Below are 27,912 nucleotides of genomic sequence, written 5' to 3'. Positions count from 1 at the left end.
ATTTTCATAGTTTTACACCCCTAGTATAGCCTAATATTATTCTCTACCATGACTTTAAAAACTAATATTACAGCTGGACTGTCAAAGGGGAGGTTTATAGTTTTTATTTTTTAGAAATCACTTAGTTGAACTCATTATTATAATGACTTCAGCAACAATAATGTCTTTAACACCTACTATCATTCATTCTCACACAGTACTAATAATGTTAATTTAAAAGAAACTCATTGGTCAAAAACTAAAAAACTATTTTTAATCTAAAATATTTGATTTCAGGAGAGGATGACTTATGAGTTTTTTGTAGGATTTAAATTACAAGGAGAGCATTGCATTTTGTAAAGAAAATATGAAAGGATTACTGTCACATAGAAATAAAGTCATAAATACTAGTGAGATATTATCATAAAAGATTCAAAATTACTGAAGTGAATGCTCAAGCAAAAAGCTTTTAGGGGGACTGAAAAGAAATAAAAGCCAGATTTTAGAAACTGGTGAAATTAGCACAAATTTAAAAAATAATCAAACTGTGTTTCATTTCTATAGCAGTTTTGTTTCCTCTTTGTAACCTTAAAATTTGCTACAAAACACTAGTATCCTGACATATTTATTTTTTTATTTTTATGTATAGATTTTTGAGAGGGAGAGGAAGGGGGAGACAGAGAGAGGGAAAAACATCAGTTTTGTTCCCTTTATTTATGCATTCATTTGTTGATGTGACATATTTCTTTATTCATTCCCAACTGGAAAGATGACAATTTAAAGCTACTTCCACAAAATGAAAATTTTATTAATCAACTTACACGTGTTTTAACCTAATCAAAAATATTTCAGGTCTCTCATTTCTAAAAAGTACTTACCTTCTTTAGTATCAAGCAGAAAGTTATATTGTCAAACTGTTTTTATAAAGAAATTTGTTACACATTAGAAATGCTTACTACTCTAGAAAAATAATATTTCACATTAAGTACTGTCTAGATATGTCAGAAGTTGAGATACGTCTCAGCATTCCTCAGGCTCTTTTCTCTGAGCTTCTGATGACAGCAAATCCCAAATCTAGGGAAGGCATCTACTTCAGAATTTTTTTGTCAAATATCTTTGGCTCCAAGGTTAACTAACACATCAGAAATTTTTAACAAATACCATATTTTTGTCAGAAAGTCAAGAAATCCTGCTGAATCTTTTTGTCCCTGAAAATTTCCTGTATGTGCCACAGCCCATTTATTAAGTCTAAACTATATATTTTTTAAAAGTACCAAACAATACAGAACATGCTACTACTTATGTGTAAAATAGTTGTAGGCTTCTAGATGAATAGGACATCCCAGAAGAAATAGGTAAAGGTGCCTCTGAAGAGGGAAACTTTTTACTGAACTCCCTTTGACAGTATTTGCTTTTTTTTTTCTGCTTGGCAACATTTTTTTAAGGAAAGAGAAGATTCCTAAAATATATTTCCCTTGAAATCCAATTTAATCAATAGCTTTTAACTATGTACTGAGTATAAATTTCCATATAGAATTTAGGCAGACAATAATCTGATGAAATCAATTTCATGAAAATCTTTAATGGAATATTAAATGTTTTTAAATTCATGTCTGTACGTATATGTACATATGAACCCTCCAGACTATATTTATTTTCAGAGTCATCTGCACACATCCAAACAGTCCAGCATGGAAGTATATAATTTATGGAATGAGACACAAATAATTGATAAGGAGAAATGTTAAAGATTGTGTGTTGTTTTTTTTTAAGGACTGCTCACCAGTGAAGGAGTACTATTTAGGGTGGTATCAAGTAACTAAGAAATCAGAAAGTGACTCTCTGCAGAGAGCCTCCAGATATGAGATAAAGTGCTCTTTTATTGAAAAATGGGAAACTTCCAGATGTAAATGTACCTGTAGCAGGACCCAATCACGTTGAAAAACAAAATAAGCAACAATTGTGATATAACCGCTTATGTCAGGTGTCAAACTCATTTTCACTGGGTGGGGGGTGGTGCACATCAGCCTCGTAATTGCCTTCCGAGGGTGGAAATAATTTTAGGACTGTATAAACGTACCTACTCCTTAACTGTTAAGGAATTGAAATTACATTCTGCCCTTTGAAGGCAACTGTGAGGCTGATGTGGCCCCCTGGTGAAAATGACTTTGACACCCCTGGCTTATGTGAACTACTATCCCAAAGTTCTATTTTTTTTAAAATTATAAAAGATAAAATGTATGGCCTGAAAATACAATAAATAATAATAGTCTGGGGGAAAGAACTGTAACTGTAAATGTTTTCAATTTCAATAACTAATCAACATGAAGATCATGATCATTGGGTTCATTTCTGAAATATGTTTGAACTTGAAAAATAAAATATAATGGTTTACAAATGACTTTCATATCCACAGATATTATAACAACTATTTTTACTTACCCTGTTGTCTCTGAGTAAAATTTGAAATGAAAGACTTTCTACTGCTTTTTATTTAAGTTAACACAAGTAAACAATACTGACTTAAACTAAAACTTAAAACCCAAACTACAGTTTTCAGGATTCCAGCAACCACTTAAAAATACATGTAAATGCTTCTTTGTGTTTCACTAATTAAAAGAAAAATAAGTAGGTATTCCAGTGCAGGTGAGAATGAAGAACTAGCCCAAGTGTTTCAAGTTCATGAAAGCCCTGTAAAAGTAGTATCATGTTAAAACTGAAGCAATAGCTAAGTCAATAACTGATGACTGCAAACAATTTATGTAATCATGTATTTTGTCCTTTTAGTATTTTAAAGTTCTGTACACAATTGCCTTGTCAATACTTTTTTCCTATAGGTGATCACCGCTCACCGAAACAAGGTTTAAAACAATAAAAGCAAAATCTCAGAGGACATTTCAACCAAAGGGTTGAAACAGAACAGAAAAAGTAATAGGTCACACTATCTTGTCTTGAAGACACGTACAGCGAGGTTAAACTGAAATGATTTGTGCAAATCCTTTTCTTCTTTCTTAAACAATAAAATCTTGCTTTAGAAAACACTTTCCTTGCTTCTTGTCTTTTTTCTCCTATCCCACTATCTAGAAAAACTTAAAAATTGCATCGCATTTCCCCTTCATAATTTTAACTGTAACATTATTTTCAAAATTTAGCCAATATTGTTTTGCATACTTCTTTTGTCTTATTTGTTGTATTCAGCATTTGGTGGAGAGTTCACAATATCTATTCTTTGCTATGCAGGTAAATTTGCAAGTCAAAGGACAATTTTTTTTAAAGAAACTACAATTTTCGTTTTTTAAAGAGAAACCACCATTTTCACGTAATTATTGCATCCATGTCATATTCCACCTTTGAACAAGTTATATTTTCCTGACAACAAAAGACCCATTTCGAACAGCTAGAAATACTTGTATTATTTTGGTGTTTTTTCCCCCTCTTCTTTTTAATCATGTTGGTGATAGGAGCCTAATCCCTAAGAGAAGAAAGCGAGAGAGCGCGCACGCAGGGGTGGGGGTTGGGGCGGGGCGGAGAGAAGGCAAAGAAAACGGTGAAGAACTTTACAGGTGCAAATCGAAAGTTAAATATATTAGCAAATAAAAGTTACTCTCTTTCCCTTAACCAACCTCAACTTCCATCCCAACAAAATAAAAACAGAATACTTACAAGTCAGCATGTGTTGTATTTGTGTGTCTCTCTGTGGGTTTTCTCTCTTCTCTGGATTTGGATACTTTGAGCTAATTTAGAAGTGCTTGTTTGCTTGCCCACAAAATGATGCTTAAGAGTCTAAAGATGCATAAATTAGGAGCCCTACAATGGTAAAGGACGGCCATTGTACCTCTTCTTTTTATGCGCTCTTAGGGGTGGACCCAGGAGTTTTTTGTTGTTGTTTGTTTTTTGTTGTTTGTTTTTTAAACGCTTTAGATGATTGACTGAGGGGGCGGGTAGCTGGAGACGACGCAGCTAGTCCTGCACGCCTCCACCCCAATTTCGTACCACATTTCCCATCCACAATTATGCTGGATTTTGCTCCGAAGTCACTTTAGAAAAACCGGACTCTGGATCGGAGAAGCTCTCAGCCCTTCTCATCAAGCCTAGACGCCGGCTTCAGAGTTTCTAATTCTGGTGCTCGAAGGCTGGGGTGACTGCCAGGGACAGAGGTGGCAGCATGGAGAATGCGAAGAGGGGTGATCTTGTCAACAAACATCCAACTGTCCCCTTTACCAATTTTGCCTCTGTTGTGGGGAGGGGGGTGCAAGAGAAAAAATGCCAATGACCATTGTTTGCTCGTTTGGGATGTTGCTCCGCCCCCCGAGTCTGTCGTAAACCTGGCGCGGGACTGAAATAAACCCCAGAGCCGCAGCTCCCGGGACTTGCGGCGCCTCGGACTCCTCCTCATAGGCGCTGCGGCGCGGCTGAGGTGGCGGCAAGAAGCGGCTGCCGCATCCCGCCCGCTCCCGCCCCGGGCTCCCCTCCCCGGCGGCCCGCCAAGCCATGTCGTTGAGCCCCAAGCACACGACGCCCTTCTCAGTGTCCGACATCCTGAGCCCTATCGAGGAGACCTACAAGAAGTTCAGCGGTGCCATGGACGGTGCGCCGCCCGGCCTGGGGTCGCCCCTGGGGGCAGCGGCCGTGGCCGCCTATCGCGCGCCTCCCGGGCCCTCCCCGCAGGGGGCGGCAGTGGCAGGGGTGCAGCCCCACGGCCTGGCGGGACACAACGCAGCGGCCGCGGCGGCGGCGGCAGCGGCGGCGGCCGCTACCTACCACATGCCCCCAGGCGTCTCGCAGTTCCCGCCCGGCGCGATGGGCAGCTACTGCAACGGCGGCCTGGGCAACGTGAGCGAGCTGCCTGCCTACTCCGACAGCCTGCGGGGCGGCACGGCCCCCGCGGCCACCGGCTGGTACGGAGCCAATCCGGACCCGCGCTACTCGTCAAGTGAGCGGGGCCAGGAGCGCGGGACCAAGGGCAGGCGGACGGCGCGAGCTCTTTCCGCCACAGCGCGGGGCGCGGGGGTGCCGGTGTCCAGGCGCGCGTGGGGCTCTAGTCTGGTGCGCGCGGGATGTCCGGGGACACGACTGGGGGCGGGCAAGGGTTGCTAGGACCCAGGCTGGGTCCCGCTGGCGTCGAGTTCGCCGCGGTGGGAAGAAGGCCTCGCGCTCACCGGGCTTCCCCCTTCGGCTCCTCCCCAGTTTCCAGGTTCATGGGGCCAGCGGCGGGCGTGAACGTGGCCGGCATGGGGTCGCTGACTGGCATCGCAGACGCCGCGAAGTCGCTGGCGCCCTTGCACGCAGCGGCCGCAGCGCCGCGCAGGAAGCGCCGCGTGCTCTTCTCGCAAGCGCAGGTCTATGAGCTGGAGCGGCGCTTCAAGCAACAGAAGTACCTGTCGGCGCCCGAGCGCGAGCACTTGGCCAGCCTGATCCACCTGACTCCTACGCAGGTCAAGATCTGGTTCCAGAACCACCGCTACAAAATGAAGCGGCAGGCCAAAGACAAGGCGGCGCAGCAGTTACAGCCGGAGAGCGGCCTGGCCCCACCGCCGCCGCCTTCTTCCCCGCGCCGCGTGGCGGTGCCCGTGCTGGTCAAGGACGGCAAGCCGTGCCAGAACAGCGCCGGCACGCCGACGCCTGGCCAGGCTGGCCCGCAGCCAACAGCCCGAACACCCGTGCCGGAACTGGAGGAGCTGTCACCCAGCCCGCCGGCGCTGCACGGTCCGGGGGGTGGGCTGGCGGCCCTGGACACTGCCGTGGGGGACTACGGCAGCGGAGTGCTTGGCTCCAACCTGCTCTATAGCAGGACCTGGTGACCGTGCGGGTGCCCTGGGGCGGTGTCCTGCCTGAGGCCTGAAGGGTTTGCCGAAAACAACAACAATAACAAAAAAAAAACAACTGCGATAATGGATAGAGGAAACGAATTCAAACTGACTTAAGTATATGCGGCTATCAAAACGAACGAACGGGCCACGGAAAGGGGCAGGCTCTGAACCTCTTTATTGGGGGCGGAGACAGTAACAGCCCCAGGACAAAATATTCTAACATGCCAGGAGGCTTTGAGGTGGTGATATCCCCCTTCTAGAAGTTCCAAATTTTGAGAAAAGCTGGCCGAGTCCACATCTGCCATGTTCCTAGCCAAAGCTCGCAGTTTCACATGTTGGAAACTTTGTTGGTAGTTGTAAAAATCAACTCAGCTTTAACAATGAATCCTTTTGAAAGTGGAATTTACCTTGGGAAATTCATTTTCGAAGAGCACCCCTCCCCCATCCCCGAAGTGCAATTTCGTTGATGTTTGATTGAAAGTAAAGTTTGATAAGAAAGTAAATTGGTGCATCATGCACATAGTAACATTATTGCAGAGGAATTATTGCCATTTAGGTAATAGAGAAATGGAATAAAAATAATCAAAATACTGCTTATATGGATATAGCTTTTTAAATTTAATGTTGATTTTCAAATGTTTTGATCATTATTTAGCAAATGAGTGTATATTACCCTAAAAGAGGACCATCATAAGGATTGTGAACTACTTTTACATGGAATCTGGTCTCCCAAAATCAACTGATAAAGTAAATACACTCATTCTTGTGTAGATATGTTATTTACTCTTTCTAAGGTATTTATTTGCTTGTCTGATTTTGAATACCTTAATAATTAACAAGCAAGCAAAATTGCTAAAACTGACATCAATTAATGTATATTTCAAAGAATGTCAAGAAGAAGGAAGAGAATAGGTGATTTATTGAATTGTAGTCAGGATGTAGAGAATAACAAAACTTTTTATAATATTTCCATCACATTGGAATTTAAGAGGGGTTGCACAGTTTTTGTTGTTTTACTGTAAAAATAATGTATTCACTCTTTATATGCCAATTTATATTTCCTGTGTTTCAAACGGATATTTAAATATAACAAAAGAAGCTTAAGTACTTTTTGTGAAAGTCAAGGTCATTTCTTTTTCACTGTTATATAGGTTTTGTTTTGTTATTTATAATAGTTGGCAAAATTGACAACAAGGCTCAGTTCAATTTGAAATAACATGTTGAAGTAAAAATACTAAAAGCTGAAAAATACACAAACCTACAAAAGTAATGAAAATTAAAGACATAACATGGATAAAGCATGATTTATAAATGATCAAAACAATGACCAGGAACTCTAAACCTCTTCTATATGTGAAAAATTAGTTTGAGGTAGAAACATTTTATTTCACTTCATTTTTTGGACTTGTTTCTGAATGTGCAAAATGACTCCTTAGGAAGGTGTTTTAGAAATTAAACTTGCACTTTCTCTTAACTGTATTTTACATAGTAACAATAAATTCCAGACACTTGCACAGAGCAAAAATCCACTAATGCAGCAAGGGAATCAGCCTTTACCAAGAGGCTGGGAATGCATTTTTTGGAAAATGAGAATTCATTTTTAAAACATTTTACACAAAAATAATTTGAACAAAGTAGTATGAAATGGTGCAATACACATACAAAAAGTTCTTCCAATTTTATTTTATTGTGTATTGATGGAATTGACTTTCAAAATGTTAACCAAGCAAGCATAACTATTACTGATGTGCTAAATTTCAAAATACTGTTTATATTGATTTGATACTCTCATAGTAAATTATACCAGAATTCCAAAATTTTACTTCTAGAAAACATGTTCCAAAAGTCCACATGGCTTGATTCTATATGTATAGACAGAGAGAATGAATCGCCCCAACACTTAAGAGCAATGACAGCTTATGGAGTAAGTGCTCTAAGTAACACTTAAAAAATAAATATTCATAGACAGTTTTTTACTTTATAATTTATTCCTGGAAAAAAGAATCCCTCAGACTAAGTGAACTTAGAATCAAAAAGATCATTAAGAATAAACAACCTCTTTATACAATATTTTCCAAAAGTATATTTGGTACAGGCATATCTTTTTCCTTTCAGCATTCTTTTAAGTAGTAAAGGACCCAAGCCAGAAGTAGTTGCTGCCAAAGGTCTTAACATTTCTGCACCCAAGAACTACTGTTTTGTGTGCACATCCTAAAAGTAGAAAAAGGTTTGATTCTTGAAATATGAAAATTAAAAAATGATTTTACTGCAGAATTCCACATTCTGATTAACACAGAACATCACCTTATTTTTTCCTTTGCAGTCAGTGCTTTCCAGATCTTTTGTAAAACACAAATAACCATACTAGGTGAAACTCATTAACTGGAGAGGAGGAGAAGTGTCTTCACAAGCAAGAGGGAGAGTTGGCACAGGGATTGAGTGAAACAAAGCCCCCTCCAAGCTTAGCAGAGGCCACAGCCAAACTCAGTTTCAGAAATGCTAACTGCAGATGGGACATTTTCCTAAATGTTTTGGGGTTTTACAACAATCTAACTTATCTTTTCTAATTGAGACACAGGAACCAAAAACCAGAATCAAAATTGTGGAGAGGACCAGCAGGGATTTCAGGTACTTTTCTGTAATGTGTCGGGATGTAAATTGAAGTATTGTGTGTATGTTAGTGTTGATGTAAACAGGAAGGGTGGGGATGTAATCCAGTTGTTTTATACTCAAGGCTTTGCTCAGAACAAGTAGTCAGACTTTTTATCAACTGATGTGTTCAAACTCGTTCTGCCAGTGACTGTTTACTTTCAATGTAAAGCAAATGAGACTCAATCCTGTTCACTAAATGCAAGCACCTTCCAAACATTTGCTTTGTTAGCTGCATTGACTACTAATGATTTAGAAAGACTCTTAGAATAAATTTGTGGACAATAATCACATAAAGATTCAAAAGATTGCATTTTTTAGATATTTGTGCATAAGAGAAAATGATGAATTATATGGTGGCAAATTTCAGATACAGTTCAAAGCATGAATATTGCCGAAATGTTTAATGCAACACTGTTATTGTTGTGTTAAACCAGTATTTTAATTATTTCAGTCCAGTTTTTTAAAATACTGCTACTTGCTGTGTTCAAACCCAGTGAGACAGGGAACAAGGAGATATATTAAGAAAATAAATAGCCTTTACTGCTAGTGAGAATTGATGAGAAGATTTAGACTACACTCAGATGGAAAACTTCATCATCTGGTCAGGAAATGTTTCTCTCCAGGAGGTATTGAGATAACTGTGACTTTGAGATCACTTTTTAAAATTATTTTTAAATTAGGAGGTAATGAAAGCTTCTGGGAGAGGATTTTTGCTTTCATTTGTTTTTGATTTAGGTTTACCTGCAATAGAATGAAATGCTTGTTTTAAATTCCATGTAACCTAATTTCAACAATTGTTTGGGTGACTTCTCTAATAAGAATTTAACCACTAATTTGCCTAACTCTAAGTTGTGCAAACTATTCTGCAGTAGTGAATAGCTCTATTCCCATTTCATACAAAAAAATCAAAGCATGTTCTCTCTTGGCCTCATCCCATTAATACGGAATGAGGAAAAAAACAGCACAAGTATTAAATTTGAACTTGAGTGGGCTGCTTATTTTATCAGTGGACTTATTTTCCTGGGTAGAATTAATAGAGCAGTAAATCGCCAGGTACAGTCTGGCGAGATCTCAGCTCCACAGCTCTCTGAAGTGGGCAGAAAGCGTCCGACAAGCTCGTGGTGCCAGGCAGCCACTCTGCCGGCTGGGAATGGGGAATCTTAGTGGACTTTGTGGAGAATCTCTCTCTCTACATTTCTGATTTTTAAGCATAGCTAAATCGGGTTATATTCAGAATCAGAACTTAAAACATCAGCCATGGACGGAAGAACAATTTCCAATCTTCCCTTTCATGTTGGGTGCATGCATGGGTGCATCAGTTGAGATAATGAAACTGGTGAGACTGAGAAGCTGTGGCGCTGCGTTAGGGAAACCAAGAGTTGATGGCGCAATGTTCTGGCTTGGGCAACTTCATGACCGCGGGGACACAGGACCACCCTGAGGGCTGGATATCTGAGCTTTCTCGCGCTCACCCTGCTCCATGCCCACAGCTCGTGGGGCTCTTAGGGCAGCGGTGGGATGCTGGACAGGCGGGGCAACTGAGCGAACAGGAGCCAGGAGCAGGATACACGCCCCCTCTTGCTCCGAGGACCGAGAGCTTCATTCCCACCCCCCGGGTGACTGGGACCGCAGATCCAGGACCTTGCTTCTGAACAGCACCTCTGTCCCCATTGCGGGACCAATCTCCCAGCGCCACCAGCATCCCGCTGCGAAAGCCACCTCGAACAGAGAACCTTGACTCCGCAGAGGTACACCCGACCTCCCAATAAGCCCAAAAGAAAATACGAGCTCAGGACCCCAAGCCCCACCTCAGCCTGCCACCTCCACCCATATCCCTTACACCCAATTTGCCTTTGTAACGTTAAATGGCAATCTAAGCCATCTGTAGATGGCTTTGTACTTTAATGTGCATTACCTCATTTGATCTTTAAAGGGAAGGCCATCGCTCAGTAAGGGCCCTTAGCACCACAATAAAGTCAGGCCAGTTCCAGATTCTGAGATTTTTAAGAATCTTTAAAGATCCTGAAAAACTTTGCTCTACTTCAATATAATGGAGTACAGTTAATTATTTAAAACTGGCTAGTTAGGTGGAGGGGGATATTTATAGTCTTAAACATTTCAAGTTCTCAAAAGCTGCCCTGACTAGTGTAGCTCAGCTGGCTGGGGCATTATCCTGCAAAGGGACATATGGCAGGTTCCAATCCCCCATTCTTCAGAGCACAGGCCTACAGGCCTGGCCTGGCTGTCAGCTCCCAGCATGGAGGAGAGACAACCCATCAATTTTTCTTACACACTGATGTTTGTCTCCCTTTCTTCCTCCCTTTCCCCTTCTCTAAGAATATATAAATAAAATCTTTAAAAAAAGTTCTTAAAAGCTTTCACTTGTTGAAATAAAGGGCATTTTCTGGAACACTCAAAAGTGGGGACAATTTGGAAGGGGGGTGGTATAAGGAGAAAAGGAAGCAAGGGTAAAATAACTGAGGAGGCCTGAAGTAAGGGTTCAGCTACCTGTCAGATATCCTTCACGGCACACCACCTGTTAGAGGGAATCCAACATCTTAACTTTTTCCATCAGGCTTTTTGCTTGGGTGTCTCCAAAAACACTTTAAACATTAATTTTCAAAGTTAAATCGAACAGTTAGATGTAATTATGGAAAAGCCAAAATGTAATTATTTTATAGACACACTCATGATAGCTTAAAACAATACTAAACTAAACCAAAAAATAAAGATTTGAGAAAATATAGGTTTATTGAAGTGTGGGCTTTGGGTACCTATACACAGTAAGACATTCTTAAGCTCCTTTGGAATATTCAATACTTGATTTAGGAGGCTATACATTTTTAATATTTGGAAGAGAAATTAGAGAAATTTAACAGAAGGCGTTATCGTTTTAATGTATTGTGAAAGTAACACAAAATGGTTGTGTTAATTCCCAGTGGAGAGGCTGTCTCAACAATAAAGGACCCTGCTCTATTTACCCATCAACAACAATGAACTCAATAGGTTCAAAATATGCATACTTCTCTTAAGATTCAGGTGGGATTTCCCCCCTGCCCCCACAGAGAATAAAATTAACAGGTGTGACTTAGTCTAATATTAAAGCAAAAATGTACTATGTCAGAAGGTCAAAGAAAATCTTATTTTAACAATCTTAGGCTACAATGGAAAGAAAAAACAAGACAGCAAGTCTTTGTAATGTATCTAAATTTGTTGTGGTGATCAAATGAAAACACATATGGATGTGCCATGTGTGAACTCCAACCATAAATTTAAGGAATTATAGTGTGCTTAGTAGCAAGGGAAAAAAAATGAGTACAGATTGGAATCTATGATGAAGTAACACACACACACACACACACACACACACGCACGCACGCGCGCTAAGGAGCATAGACTATTTACCTATGAATTTCACTTTTCAACCTTTCTTAAAAGTTTTCAAAAGTCCTTAAAACTGGTATAGGAGTCTACATGAAATTTGTAAAATGTAAACAATTTAGTCTCATAAAGATTTTATAGTTAGTCAAATCAGTAGCTGACAGACACACTAATGTATAGGTTGGTTGGGTGGTCTTGCTGAGCATATCATCTTAACATCTCTTCTTCACTGATTTCCTTTTGACATCTAATTGTAGAAATGAAATGTTTTCTGAAAAACATTTAAAAAAACTTCCATACTTGGCCAAGATTTTCAAAGTTGAAATACTATAAAAGAATAAGAACACGAGAGACCAAAGTTGTTTTTTTTTTTACTAAAGTCCAGAAATTTCTGTAAGACAAGTACAAGTAATGAAATGTTTCCAAAGAAATACTGAACAATATATACTCTAGTTGGCTGAGGGTTCCAGCTCAAGAGTTCATACCTAATTCTTGTGCATTAAAAATCAGCATGGATCATAGATGATCTAGAATACACTGTGTTTTTAAATCCACAGCTGGCTTGATTTTTAACCATAATGAAAAACCAGTATTCCTATTCTATCAAAGTGTTTTACAAGCAATAATAAATTCAGACCCACTGTATTATGCAACACACATCTTTGGAGAGCAACATAAAACAGTGAGATCAGATCAGTAGAAATATACAGTTAAAAGAAATACACAAAGTACTGTAGTTTTCTTAAAAACTACTACTTGAGAAAGAAATCTTTCCACAAATAGCATAAAACTGTAGAATGATGAAAGAATTTGGTAAAAGCTTTACAAAAGCCTAATTCCAACTGTATCTTCCTGAGGGTGGTGGCAGAGGGTATTTCCTTCCTTCTCTGGGATATCCCTGAAAATAAGCAAATGAAAGAATTTTATATTCTGGATTAATACTGCTGCAAAGAAATGTAATATTTCATCTCTACAGAAAATAAACCATAAAGAAGGTAAATATGTCTTAAAGATATAGCTCATGGAAAGTCTCCATAAACACACAGGTGCTTTTGGTCTGCAACTTTATACAAAGCTAGTTACAAAGTGGGACATTAGTAATAGCACAAATGTTATTACTGACAACTGAATAAGCCTTAACAAAAGCAATTTCAAAATTCCTTAAAATCCATAATAATTAAAGTATATAGTTAAATATTTTGTGTAAAATCCTTGAAATTATCAATCTTCCCTACCACCCTCGGCAGGCCATATTGTTTGTACATTTACAACATAAGGAAAGTCAATTTGCTTAACCAAGGCGAGAAGCCAATTAAGAGCTAAATAACTATTAATTTTAGGGATTTTTTTGTAGCTATAAATAGTAGAGCATTAAATTAGATTATATAATCAATTACTAGTGACATCCATAGCATACCCTAGAATGCATGCAAATAACATTTCTGCAGACCTTTCAAAGACACACTGTAGGTTGCTACAATTTAATAGTACTTCAATAATTGTGATTTAATAAAAATCAGTGGAAAAGAGACTGAGAAAAAGAAACATATTTCCAAAAGATCCTAAAAGAATTATAAATTTACCAAGTGATTTTGATCTCCTAAGCGATTAAGAATTTTATATCCTGTAACAGTTGAGTGCTCCTTCAAAGGGAAGGTCTTCTCTAAAGGAGGCAGGAAAGACAATGACTGGGGTCAGAATTACAGAAGTTCCCAACTTTGCTGCCAAACTGCAAGTGTTTTAGGGTTTCAATTCCTGACTAGGAAAATAAGGTGACTGGACTAACATTCTCCAAGATGTCATTTCAATAATATTCATTATTTAGACTGCCTAGTATCATTGATTCTAGTAGTGTAAAGAGTTTCAATCTACAATATGAAAAGGTTTCTAAGTATAATTCTATGAACTGAGTCTAATAAACTAACAAAATTCTCTCAAAAGATAATTAAGATGATTATTTCTTTGTAAAGTGAACAGTGACTTGTACAACTACACTAAAAAAAGTGTAAAAAAGACTTTTCTTAGCTTTCAGAAAAAGGGATACAAAGTAAGATCTTGAGTTACAAAATTAATATTGGAAACACTGCAAAAGGCATGTAGGCAATACCAGGTAAGCAATTTAAAATCACTTCATATCACCATAGGTACCAAACTCCACAACACCATATACTCTGAATCACAGCATTTTGATCCTGTTCTCTGGCAAGGATCTGACTCAAGAGCATGTTCATACTGGAACAGGGTATCAAATGGCTGGGAGACAAAGAGAATGAAGCAAATAGACCTCAGTTTTAAATGTCACTAAAACCGCCTGCTATGAGAAAAAGAAATGAAGCTTACATCTACTACAGGTACCCAGAAATTATTATACTCATTCAATGTTTAAATTTGGTAGAAAAATATATGGAAACTTTTTTTTAATGAAGGACAGATTTTCTTCCATGAGGAGAGATGTCAGATAAATTAAGATAGAAAACTTCTAAGATAAACAAAGATAACTGAAAAGGTAGATTCCTTTGTTTCATTTTCTAGTAAATTATCTATTATAGAGATCTAGTTTGTAGTAAAACAAAAAGCAATATCCTTCAAGAATAAACAATGTGTTTTGGGAACTGACCACATTTGTATTAAATGTCACTGATTGCTATGATTAGAAAGGCTTTTGATTTGGAAATTGTTTAGCATCTTCAAGGTATAATCTACTTAATAAGGCAGATACTCACCTAATATATATTTTTAATGAGATTCTCAAGTTCAGCTGAGCTACTCTATTAACATCGTATCTAGAAATGTTTTTATGAAAATATTGAGTCCTGAGAGGCATGGCTAAGTAGAAAGTGAGCAGTATGCTTTTTGTTCCACAGCCCACACCATATCACCTGTCTTCCTCCACGATCATCACGTCTGGGTGGATAGCCGCCAGGCCCAGCTAGCATCTGGTACTGATTTGGCTGGAAGGCTGCATTTTGGTTTTGAAGCATCCGGTTCCATGGCAGCAGGGGTTCAGCACCAACACTTCTGTGGAAAAGCATTATATGTGCATTAGAAGTCAAGCATGTTATATAGCCCAAAGCCTAAAACTGGAAGGTATCATATCTAAATTTTAGGAAAATCCAATTTTGCTGCATTTCTCATATGGGATATGTAATATCCAAGTGGCCTTTGTAATACCACTACGCTTTGTAAGCGTAGTCTTATGTTTTATGAAGTATCAGCACTTATTAAAAAGGGTGTTTCAAACTCAAATAATTCAGAAAGGCCTGACTTTAAAAAATACTTTGTTCATTTTCAATGGTGAAATTTCCTTTAGTCATATAAAGATGTGGACCAAGATCTCCAACTTGGCTATATTCAAGATGTTATCTACAGAGTAAACATGTACAAGACAGAAGAATGAGGCTTTATTTTTTAAAATGTCCAGACTTATTCTTGGAGTCTATTCTTTCTAGTTAATTGCAGGTTGCAAATGAATTCTTACTGCTGAGTATTTTGAATCTAGGGTAGAGAACTCGGCTGTTTTTTCCCATCCATTATTCTACTCAATATGTCAGAAGGTCTGATCAGGAGGAAACCTTTTCAAGTTCTATTGATGCAGCTCTCAATTGACCACGGTGACCTAGCAACATGAGCACTAATTGGTATGGGCTGACTGGCATTTGGTGTACAGTTTACATGGGAACACAGATTCAACAGCTATTATAACCCAGTTTGCTGGCCCAAATTACTAGTCAAAAGAAGAAATGTTTTAATTGCCTTTAAGTGCTTATTTTAACTTTATAGATACAAAGCAACAGGTATGATGTATGAAATCATAACTTAATTTAAAACTATCACATAAACAATGTAGCAAAGACAAACTTTCAAAAGGCAATCACTGTTTAAAATTAACTTTCTCCTTGAGGCCTTTTATTCAACTTCAGTTTTATAGAACAGTCACTACAAATAATAAACAAAAGCAAAATTCTCCAATATATTTTAAAATTAGAAGCTTTAGGGCCATTAAAGATGTTAGGAAAAATTACAAGAAAACTTAAAATTTGCTAAAGCAATGATGAGCTGGAATTAGCTATAACTGTATCAGTGTATGATTTTCACCTCCTGGATCTTAGGGAAAAAACCCCAAAGTTGGGCTCATTGGATAAGTGCATTCTTCTCAAAGCTATTCAAGCCTGAAACCATCCTCTCTACCCATCAATCCCCTCCCTTCACTTGGCTTGCCTTATTTAAAAAAAAAAAAACAAAACAAAACACTAAAGATGATTTTTTGTGTGTGATAGCTTGAAGAATAGCTCTCTGAAGAACTCTTAAAAGGCTAATGCTATTCTTCAGTTAGTAGTGAAAGCAAAGCTCTAATAATATAACTTGCTGTAAGTAAATAAAATAAAAAATAAATCTACATTTCTGAAAAATATGCATATATTCAGGACCTTTACTTATTTTTGTGGTTCACTATGAATACAAATATACTTTAGTAAAAATGCCTCAGCTATTTAGTAATAATAGCTCCTTAGGCAGATACAGGAATGGTCTCTTCTGGTCTCTGCAGGAGTGAGGGGTGAAGATTTGTGCTCATCAAAACTGAGGCATTAATGCAAAACCCACACATCAAAAATGCAACTCACACATTGTATTAACTATAACCAAATTTTTTTCAGTTTTACAACAAAATGCAATTGAGTTACAGGTAACTCTGCTAGTATAAATAATACACATTATAAATGTAATTTTACATAATTTTATGATCCATAGATAGGTTACAAGCAAAGCCACAGTATAAAAACACAAATTTCTCCAATGATTAAAATAAAATAAAATTTAAAAAATTAAAAAAAAATAAAAACACAAATTCCTCCTTTTTGTTTAAACTAATTATTAAAACCCCGACTGGTGTGGCTCAGTGGACTGAGTGCTGGCCTGTGAACTAAAACACCGGCTGGATCCCTGGTCAGGGTACATGTCTGGGTCGTGGGCCAGGTTTTCCCCAGCTGGGGCGTGCAAGAGGCAACCGATCAGAGAATTTCTCACACACTGATGTTTCTCTTTGTCTCTTTCTCCCTCCCTTTCCCTCTCTCTAAAAAGTAAATAAAATAAAATCTTAAAAAATGATTATTTAAAATGTTTTGGACAAAGATAATTGTCATAAAATAATCTAATTAAAATGAAACAAAGAACAAAGGAGGACAGGAATTTTTTTCCCTTTACTGGCATAAAGGTTTTTTTATTTTCCACAAGTTTATCATATTTCTATCCTACTACAGTATATTTTTATCCTATTATATTAATTTGTAAATGTTTACAAACTGAAATTTGCCTTGAAAAATACATTTTAAATATGTGATGGAAGTATTGGGGTTAATACATTTAACTTTTAAAAATTATCAGCTACTGATTGAGGAAACTAATTTGAGGCACTTGGCATCATGAACAGCAAAAATATTCTTAAGTATCTAAATTACTACTTTGGAAAGTAGCTGGCAATGTGAAATAATGACTCCAATTTGGATGCTTTTATGTTTTTTATAGATATGGCAAATCAGAGTTTTTAAAGATTTTCCATGACTCATTGAGCTACTAAAGACTAAACAGCTACTTTGAATATGGCCAAAAAGAGAAGCTTCTTTACATAAAAAATGGGCCAGAACTCAAGTGATGCCAAGTGCTGAACATCTCTGCACATATTAACTCTAGGTTGTCTTTGCATGGAGGGGCAAGGGTTATGTATGTGTTCCTGCTGTTTTTAAGTGAAATGAATATATGAATGATAAATGCTATCTCAAAGAGGAGATAATTCAAAAAATTGTGGTTTAGAAAAAAAGTACACTAAAATTTTTTTTTCCATAGGACTCTCAACCAAACCTTCAAAATAGTTCAGTGGAAAAATACTGAAATAAGGATGAATAATACCTGGTTCTAATAAGAATTCTACTATATACTAGTTGTGACATATTAGCAAAGTCATATTGACTATATTTTCTCCTCTATGTCTTGTAAGTCTGGAATGATTAACAAGTGCTACCAAAATGAGTGATGTACTGTATTTACTAATAGGCTAGTGAAGTTTAAGATGGCTGATTTCAAACTGTTTATGAATCAATGATTTACTTCTTAAATGACAATGATTTAAGACATAAGAGAATTCTATTATGCTCACATTAAATTTTTGTTTAAAGACATGATTTTAAGTTTAAGAATAGAACTAAACCAAAAATGCCTCACAAAATTTGTACCTAATATGCTAGGTTCACAAAGTCAGTCAGGGTAATACCAATACTTAACTAGGGGAGAACCTCCCCCCCCAAATATGATGGACATCAGGACATTGGTGATAATCTTAGGAAAACTTTTAATGTGTAGAGGAAAGGAAAGATATTGGGAAAGAAAGTATGCCTCAGAAGTGGAAGTAGATCCTTCACATCCTTTAAGTCCCCGTGTTTTTACTATAATACTATGCTCAAAACAAGTATTCTGATGAGTTTTGCTCAAGTGAAAAGTTTCTTAGTAAAGAACAGTACAGAAGGCAGGCTGTAAGTAACCCACCGAACTTCTCTTCGCCTTCGTTTTCTCATCTGTAAAAATAACATCTTTAAAGGGTTGCTAGGAGGAATAAGTGAAGTCATGTCTTTAAAACATATTAGCACAGTGCTGACACTTTGAAAGCAGATGATAAATGTTAGCTAGCAATTATTAATAATATAGTAAAAAGGAAAGCAACAGGGTGGGGAAACCAAGTCTTAAAATCAAACCTGACAAAAGCAATTCAGAAAGACTGTTATTTAAAAAGAGTTGAGCTCTTACATGATAATACATAATTTGGAAAAAAATTACCCTTTACTCATTTAATTTCTGTTTGGGAAATGGTGCAAATGAGGATTTGAAGTAGTACATCAGTGTGCTTTGAGCAAATTATATTGGAAACAATGAAAACAGGCATTGTCTTAAATTTAAAACGCAACTTGCAATAAATAGTGATACTATTAATAAACAATTGAATACCATTTTCTTTTATCCTTTTGAAAGTCTCGTATCTTTTGAAGATTCTAAAGAAAAGGTTTTCTTAAAAGGGGTGCAACATTTATAACCCTGTTCATGACAACTTCAGATGTGAACAGATCGGACTGCTAAAAACGCTAGAGGAAAGGGGGACAAAACAGATTAAAACTAGGAAGGCAGAGAAGAAAGCCTTATTACCATGATGGGGCTTAGCAATATCATGTTTTAGCACTGAGGTGGCAAAACCAGCACAGAACGATAGATTTTAGAGGTGTCCTTTAAAAATTATTCTACAGATGTTAATGTAATTATTCATAACATGTCTAGCTGTCTTGTCATGTAGAGGCCAACTGACTTAAAAGCACACAACTTATCAATGAAAGAACACATGTCAAACATCCCTTGTTATTAAACCATGTCACATTCACCCTAGTCCATGGTACTTATTAGACTGCAGATCCCATAATCCTCTTCTAAGTCCCTTCTGCGTTTAATTCAGTTCAGTCTTAAGTAGTTAAAGAAACTGTTTTCAGTGGCAACTAATAACTACTGACCTACAGTGACACTGCCATACAATAGGCTTGTCAGCCTTGAAGAAGTTGTACCAAAGAAGCTGATTAGGACTTCAAGAGGTTTGTAGCAAGAATCAATGGTTGGTCTGTACTAATGCTGTGTTGCCGGCACAGAAATGATAAAAGTGGGATACCATTAGTTATGCCTCATTAAGCAGCACAACCCTTCTAAAAAGAAATTTGTCTAGCTATCCCCAAACCTAATACAAATTAAGCTCTCTCTGTTGCATTTTTCAGGGCACCTCAAAAGCTTCAATAAAATAGACGCCAAGAACCAAGAAGAGTAGGAAAGTATATAAACATGAGCCTTTTACTTCAATGTGTTAACCATCTATTTTCCTAAAGGACAGGCAAAGAAAAACTGTTTAGAGGGAAGTAAGTATATTTCAAACAGAAAGCATAAACCTTAAATGTTGATGTGGAAAAATATTTTCAACTGCTGTTTGTTTTATTATTACCTGTCGAATCTTTGTTGCTGGAAAAGGGGAGGAGGCCCTCGCCAGGAATCCTGGGGCCTCATATCTGGAAAATAAACAGGGAAGAGTTATCAGAGTTGTGTTGTGTGTGTGTTTAAATAATCACTATTCAGCTACCCATGTACTTTATAATTACAATCTTGCGTCTCAAAAAATTGAGACAATATAAACTAAATAAACTAATATAATTGGAGACTGGAAATGGAAAAACATACAAAACCAACAGGATCAATAAGTTTGTTCATTTTATTACTTTTCCTTTGATAATGAAACAGGTTGAGTAACCCTGGTCATTAAACTCACACATTTCTCTATGTGTGTATATGTAGGTAAAGGTATACACGTATATTTTTACATTTATATTTTAAATGCTGTGCTAAAGGAAGGGAATATATTTTTTCTATAAATACAAACTTAACATATAGTAACTCTAATAACAGAAATCCTGAAATAGTCTCCATAAATGTATTAATTAAAAAAGGGACACTGACTTACCTAGCTACCATAACATAAAGCAGAGAGCACACAATCTCTCCAACACAGGCCAGAAAGACGTGTTAATAAAGGGACCACCCACTTTTCTATTGTTTTCTGATAGCCAAATCTCTTCCCCTGACACAAAGCTGAACTAGCAACATATAGCTATAAGAAACAATTAAATGGCTACTGCTCTACTACATAAGCAGGATTAAGGGAACACTACAATACTGGTCAAGAGGGGAGTTTAGTATCACAGCAGGCTGGTATCAACCAAAAAACACTCTGGTCTCTGGTCTTGCAGTCACCTCAGCCACCCTTCAGCCAGGTCTGTGTGTGACCTAATTAAAACAGCTGGTTCTAGGAGTTGTCTAATGAGTTCACTGTATGAGGACACTAACCTCCTCCAGACTCCTGAGACCCAAGGACAACAAGGCTTACCATAATGTATTCAGGCTCACATTTTAATGGAAACACAAACTAGAAACATGATTTTCAAAATTACTTTTTTAAAGGAAAGAAGAAATGAAAGCTTATCTCTGGTTAGAATTCCCCTCACCAACAAATGCGACCTGGGTTTACTTAAAACAAAAAGGAAAGAAAGAAAAGTGAAATTGTGTTTTCAGAAGCCCCCACAAGGGAGAATATGGAACAATTAAAGTACCTGGCTGCTCACAATCATTCTAGCATGACAACTGGCTATTTCTACCCTGGACTTCTTCCCACCTCAACTCAGCTGACACTGCTAGACTTAAGAAAGTTTCCTAGATGGACAAGCTACCCTTGGAGGAGCAGCTGTTAAAGTTATATTTCTAGTTCCACAGCCTGCTGCCCCTAGGTCCACAGCAGCCAAACTCATGAGATGTTGCTCTTGGAAAGGAACAGGGAAGCCTTCACCACCATTATTCCAAGAAGAATCCCATTCTAAATTGGAGAAGTGGCATATCTAGTTGATTTGAATTAAGACACTTTTTAATCTCTTAAAAATCAAACCACTAGCAGTCAAACTGAGAAACAATGCTGAGGAGGCTGCACAGTGGTCATTACATATTCTAAACCTGAATGGAAACTTAGTAGTCTAATTACCATACAATCCACAGAAAATAGGACAAGATGGATCACTAGTCTAGGCCCAGAATAACTTCTGAATCACTACTACTATCAGAAAATCATAATTAGAGGATGTAAAACCAGAAATTCTTAGAAGATAGCCATCATTTCATCTGTGTGGTTTAATTCTATGGATAAACTCAAGATACACTTACCTTAACACATTATATAATTTTCATTGAGAAAGCAATCTATGAAAGCAAAATCAACATTTGGGCTACTTTTTCTGAACATTACTTTGTTAAACTTGAAGTCCACTGGTCTATTCAGATTATGTACAAAAATTAGGTTTAGTGCAAATTAGTTAAAATGTTCCCAGAAGTATTTTATTTTAGTGTGTTGCATATACATAATTAGCTAATATAACAAAAGTTGAAAGAAATAAAGTGAGTTTCACTCAGACTCCTATCTAGTGCTGTACTTTACATGTCTCACAATCATTGTGGTCAGTTTGAAAAACATGCCACCTTTTACAATTAAGACTTAATCCCTTGATTCTGGTTCCATAGTGTTGCTTTATATATGGTAGTACCAAAGAATATATACTCTTGCCCTGGCTGGTGTGGATCAGTGGATTGAGCACCGGCCTGCAAACCAAAGGGTTGTCAGTTTAATTCCCAGACTAGGGGCACATGCCTGGGTTGCGGGCCAGGTCCTCAGTAGCGGGCATGTGAGAGGCAACCACATACTAATGTTTTTTTCCCTCTATTTCTCCCTCCCTTCCCTTTTCTGGAAATAAATAAAATCTTTCAAAAAAAAAAAAAAAGCATACATACTCTCCATGGTTCTTATAGAAACTTCCATACTGGATCACTAATAAATTTAATAAAAAAGGATACATCTTCATTAAGAAAAGCCCTCAGAAATACTCATCTTAATGTTTCATGAAAAATAAATGCAAAAGAAAGCTTGTATATTCTCTCCTAGGAACACTACACAGATAGAATATCATCACCATCAAGAATACATATCCATCAGATTCAAATATGCTAAATGTTAGATTAAGCATACCAATGTTTCTAAGTGGAATTGGAATGTAAGGTTCATTAAGTATAAATGCTTTTTGGAGAGGAGGAACCCTTCAACAGTCTACCTATACACCTATAAGTACCCAGAAATATGGCACAAGTTCCCATTCCATCACTTCTAATATGCCAGGTACTTCTTCCTCTATTGTGCTTTTACTATTTCTCATCTCCAAAATGATTTTTTCCCATATAAACACACAGCACATGCAGAAACTACAGTTCTTTGTTAAAACCTAATCAAATCTTGTGAGACTTTAAAAACTGTGTCACACAATTATTAAAGTATCTCTTGCTTTCAATCCAAAAGAAGAAAAATAAAATGGATCAAAGGCAAACTTCAAGGCAACCTTTAAACAAATCTCTTCATGTGGCCCTGGGCGATATATATATATATATATTCCTGAAGTATTCATAAAGAAGAAATATCTCCTGGCTGATAAGTAATAAAGCAGAAAGTAAAATAAACTTATCACTCATTTGTATGGCTCTAACAGAAGGTCCATTTGAAAGCTAGAAAACATAATTCTGAGATAGTGAATTGTACTTAATAATGGTACAGGTGAGACAGGAAAAATGATAGTTAATTTTTACTCTGTTCATTAAAAAAGTATCCCTTTCCTAAAGCTACTAAAGGCCACACAAACCAAGGTTTCATCAATAACTCAAGTGACAATTTACCTAATCAATGTGGCAATCACAGAAAAAATTCCATGTTTACTAATCAAAAGTCACATTACAAGTGGGGCTAATTGACAAGTTTATTTACTGAAATTAAGAGAAGTGACGTATCAGGTTCTTTGGGTTGTAGAAATGAAATGTTTTATTCACACTGAGTACTCAGGGCTGCACTTGACTCCAAGAAGTTATCAGTAACTAGGCAATTATTTATCAGTCAAAAAATGACACATCAAAGACAAATCAAAGACCAACAGTAAGAAACACCTATAGCAGACACTTGACACTTAGTAGTTTGACCAAATGGCCCTTCTTGAGTGTAATTTTGCACCACATAAAATGGGTATGAAACTAAAAATATTTTTAAAAGATTAACGAAATGGCTTATATGTCAATTAAAACAAACAAACAAAAAAAAACAACAACAAAAAAAACAAACATAAAAACCCCCAAACTATTTCTGACCATTCTATAAAGTTCAAAGTTATACAAAAAGAAAATCAGGTCTTTTTGTATCATTAGTACTTCTACAGTACTTACTATCTGCCAGGTACTGTTTCAAGTGCTTAATAACTTAAATTCATTTACTATGAATATTCTGTGAGATGGGTATTCTCTGTACCATTTCAGAAATGAGGAAACCTAAGTACTGACAAAAACCTGCTGAGATCACAAGGCTATCACAGGACAGGGTAAAAGCCACAGGATAAGTTCTCTTAACCACTCCCCAATATACTATGCTGCTCCAAGTTTCACATGCACTTATGCTGTTAGTAGAGATGATTCTTTATGTTCTTTTATTTCTGAAAGACCAAAGGAGAACCACCTCAATCAGGAGGCTCAAAACCTTAGGGTTTTTCAAGAAGACAGGATTAGGGATTTGAAAACTTTCAACTTTTCCAAAGTGTAGAATTAAGAGACTAATATAAATTATGTAATAAAACAGGAAAGAAAAATAGACACACTTAACAAATGCTTAACTATACTTTGGTAGTAAGCACCTTGACAAACAAAGATTCATGAGAAGAAGAAAAAAGATCTTGGTTACAGTATTTGAAATTACTTCCCTTTTAAAGAGGGTAATGTTACCCTAAAAGATTGAGTATTCAAAAAAACATAAAAATAAGGGACCAGATAAAAATGACAAGATATAGACAGAAAGGTGGGGATTAGCCTGTCTGTATAAATATGAAATCTAAAAGTCACAATAAGACATAAAATAAATATACCACAAAAGTATTAATGACAGTAAACTAAAGAAAACAAAAGTCAAATCATATATTGAACCATGTACAAAGAGTACTGGGGAAAAAAAAATCACAGAACATGGGGTTTCCTATCTTGACAGTCAGCAGCATTTTCTGGGCTTATCATACAACTGTGGCCATTTACTATCCAGCAATGACCATTCTAGATTAGGCCAATTATTTATTCAACACGTCCCTTAAAAAGGTTATCAGGGAACAGTGGATATGTGTGACACGATTACCTTCTAGGAAGTCCAACCTCACAACCCCAAGTTTTTGTAGGTTCTCTTATAACCAAGGGCCATTAAATTTGTTAACCTATCCGAATCCTTCTTCAACTTTTCCATTTCTGGCTTATATGTAGACAGTTCCCAATTCTCTCTCTCTAACCATCTTCTCTCTTGAGCAAGTATCAGACTCATATTTACCTCCCGGCAGATGACTTCAATGTCCTTGACAAAAATCAGATTCATAATATTCTTGCACGTCCCTTCACCCTACTGGGTTCCCAAATTCTAAAGCCTAAGAGTTCACAGTGCACAAATGGGCCTTATCTTGAATCTTCTCTCTCCCTCACTTATCACAGTCAATTACTCAGCCCTCAGTTCATCCTCTCCCATCCTCTCCATTTTGAATCCACTTTGCCACAGATCACTTCTGACCTTCTTTATCTGTCTCTAACTAGACCACCACCAAGTCTTTTCCATAATCAACAATTATGATTCTAGAAAAAATGATGTTCCTGTGCACTCTTCTGCTTAAAAAGAGCTTTAAAAAGCTCTTACAAATAAAAAGGAAAAACTTGCATACAAATTAATAAATCAGCAAGGGACAAAAACAATTTATGAAAGAAAAACTGGTTAGTAAAAATGTGTCAAAACAGCAATCAAAAAATCATACTTTATATAATCCGTTGCTTATCAAATTAGCAAGATTTTTTTAATTTTTTTAAAGACTTTATTTGTTTATTTTTAGAGAGGGGAAGGGAGGGAGAAAGAGAGGGAAACATCAATGTGTGACTGCTCCTTGCTCACCCCTTACTTGGCACATGGCCCACAAACCAGGCCTGTGCCCTGACTGGGAATTGAACCAGCGACCCTTTGGTTCACATGTCGGCATTCAAACCACTAAGCCATACCAGCCAGGGTTATGAGTATGTAATTTTTAAAAATGGAAATCAAATTGTATGAATTGAATGACAATGAACATGTGACACAAAACAAAAGGAATATATGACATAAAGCTAAAGTGAAATTTATAGCACTCAAGGGCATATATTAGATAAGAAAGACTGCAAATAAACTACCTACATTTCCATCTCCAAATCAGAAAAAGAACAGTATTTAATTCCAAAGAAACTAGAAGAGAATAATGAAGACAAAAACAGAAATCAGTAGAAAACATACAATGGGGAAAAACCCCACGAAGCTAGAAATTAGTTCAATGAAAACAGAAAAAACTAAACCAATAATGTTAAATAGGTCCTAACAACATTAATCAAGAAGAAAAGAAAAACAGTATCCACTACCATTATCAGGAATTTAATTTTAAAATCTTATAGGCATTAAAAAGATATTCAGAGTATATCATGAGATAAGAGAGATAAGAATACACAATGAGTTAAAGATGTCCTCTTCAATAAACTGTGTTGGGAAAACTGAACAGATACATGCAAAAAAATTAAATTGGACCATTTTCTTGTATCATATACAAAAATAAACTCAAAATAGATTGAAGACTTATTGGGTTGGCCAAAAAGTTCATTTGTTTTTTTCCGTATGATGGCTCTAGTGCTTAGCTGTCTTTAATTTCATTTGAACAATTTTTGTTAGATTGTATTATGACAGCGTGCATTAAAAAAAAAGTTATCAAAGTTGGTGAATTTTTGTACAACCATTTTAATATTAAAAATGGAAGAAAATAAGCAACATTTTTGGCATATTATACTTCATTATTTCAAGAAAGGAAAAAACACAACTGAAATGTAAAAAGATTTGTGCAGTGTATAGAGAAGGTGCTGTGACTGATCGAATGTGTCAAAAGTGGTTTGCGAAGTTTCTTGGTACTACTGACATTTTGGCCAAATAATTTTTTGCTGTGGGGCTGTCTTATGCATTGGAAGATGTTAAGCAGCAGCAGCTCTGGCCTCTATCCACTAGAAGCCAATAGTGGGAGACAGCTGACATACTCAAACTATCCAAATCAATAAAATAATTGGTGAAAATGAAAGATAAGCCTTTCATTTTACAGAAAAAAAAATATAACAGACTTTTTGGCCAACCCAATAAATGTATGACCTGAAATCATAAAACTCCTAAAAGAAAACATAGGCAGTCAACTCTTTGACATCAGTCTTAGCAACATTTTTTTTGGATATGTCTCCTTCAGCAAGGGAAACAAAAGTAAAAATAAACAGGACAGCATTAAATTAAAAAGTTTCTGCAGAGCAAGGATACTATCAACAAAAAAGAACACCTACTGGCCCTAGCTGGTATGGCTCAGTGGATTGAGTCTTAGCCTGAAAATCAAAAGGCTGCTGGTCCAATTCCTGGTCAGGGCACATGCCTGGATTGTGGGCTAGGTCCCCAGTTGGGGGCATGCAAGAGGCAACTGATTGATGCACCTCTCTCACATGATGTTTCTCTTCCTCTCTTTCTCTCTCCCTTCCTCTCTCCCTTCCTCTCTCTCTAAAAATAAATATCTTAAAAAAAAAAAGAAAAGAAAAGAACACCTACTGAATAGAGGAAGATACTTGCCAATGATACCTACAATAAGGGATTAGTATCCAAAACATATAAGGAACTCACACAACTTTACACCAAAACCACAAACAATCTGATTAAAAAATGGGAAGAATACCTGAATAGACATTTCTCCAAAGAGCACATGCAGATGGGCAACAGATATGTGGAAAGATACTCAATTACACTAATCACCAGAGAAATGCAAATTAAAACCACAATGAGGTAGCACCTCCTATCTGTCAGAATGACTACCATCAATAAATCAACAAACAAGTGCTGGTGAAGATGTGGAGAAAAGGGAACCCTCATGCATTGCTGGTGGGATAGCATATTGGTGGAGACACTCTGGAAAATAATATGGAGATTCCTCAAAAAATTAAAATACAACAGCAAAGATATGGAAGCAATCAAACTATCCATTGAAGGATGACTGAAGATGTGGTACATACATAAAATGGCATATTACTTGGCCCATAAAAAAGAATCATCATTACAGCCTGGATGGAATGAGAAGGTATTATGCTAGAGACAAATACCATATGATTTTATTTACATGTGGACTCTAAAGAAAAACAAACAAACAAGTAAAACAGACATAAACTCACAAAAAAAGAGAACTTAGGTTTGCAGATGAAAGGAGGGGATAGAGATAGGTGGAAAAAAGTAAAGGGATTGAGGAACACAAATTGGTAACTATAAAACAGTTAAGTGGATGCAAAGTATAGCATATGGAATATAGTCAATATCACTGTAATAGCTATGCATGGTGTC

At 37.0% G+C, this 27,912-nt stretch overlaps 2 protein-coding genes across 3 annotated transcripts in view; one reads left to right on the top strand and one right to left on the bottom strand.

Moving 5' to 3' along the window:
* The first annotated feature begins 4,467 nt into the window (after positions 1-4,467).
* NKX2-4 (NK2 homeobox 4) lies at positions 4,468-5,780 on the top strand. The gene is made up of 2 exons (XM_045833621.1): positions 4,468-4,912; positions 5,167-5,780. The coding sequence occupies exons 1-2, from the start codon at positions 4,471-4,473 to the stop codon at positions 5,778-5,780; spliced, it is 1,056 nt and encodes a 351-aa protein (XP_045689577.1). The 5' UTR covers positions 4,468-4,470.
* A 5,387-nt stretch (positions 5,781-11,167) lies between these two features.
* The window catches only part of XRN2 (5'-3' exoribonuclease 2), a 113,518-nt gene continuing 96,773 nt past the window's right edge, over positions 11,168-27,912 (bottom strand). For both annotated transcript variants that reach the window (XM_045833092.1, XM_045833093.1), the window contains 3 exons: positions 19,843-19,906; positions 14,702-14,840; positions 11,168-12,720 (listed from right to left, as the gene is read on the bottom strand). In XM_045833092.1, the coding sequence (XP_045689048.1) occupies positions 12,655-12,720; positions 14,702-14,840; positions 19,843-19,906 (269 nt within the window). In that variant the 3' untranslated portion in view covers positions 11,168-12,654. The remainder of the gene's footprint in view (positions 12,721-14,701; positions 14,841-19,842; positions 19,907-27,912) is intronic.

Source organism: Phyllostomus hastatus, unplaced genomic scaffold, assembly GCF_019186645.2.
Source record: "Phyllostomus hastatus isolate PE091 unplaced genomic scaffold, TTU_PhHast_1.1 phas_contig_17, whole genome shotgun sequence".
Taxonomy (NCBI): Eukaryota; Metazoa; Chordata; class Mammalia; order Chiroptera; family Phyllostomidae; genus Phyllostomus; species Phyllostomus hastatus.
This window is presented reverse-complemented; position numbering and strand designations above follow the sequence as displayed.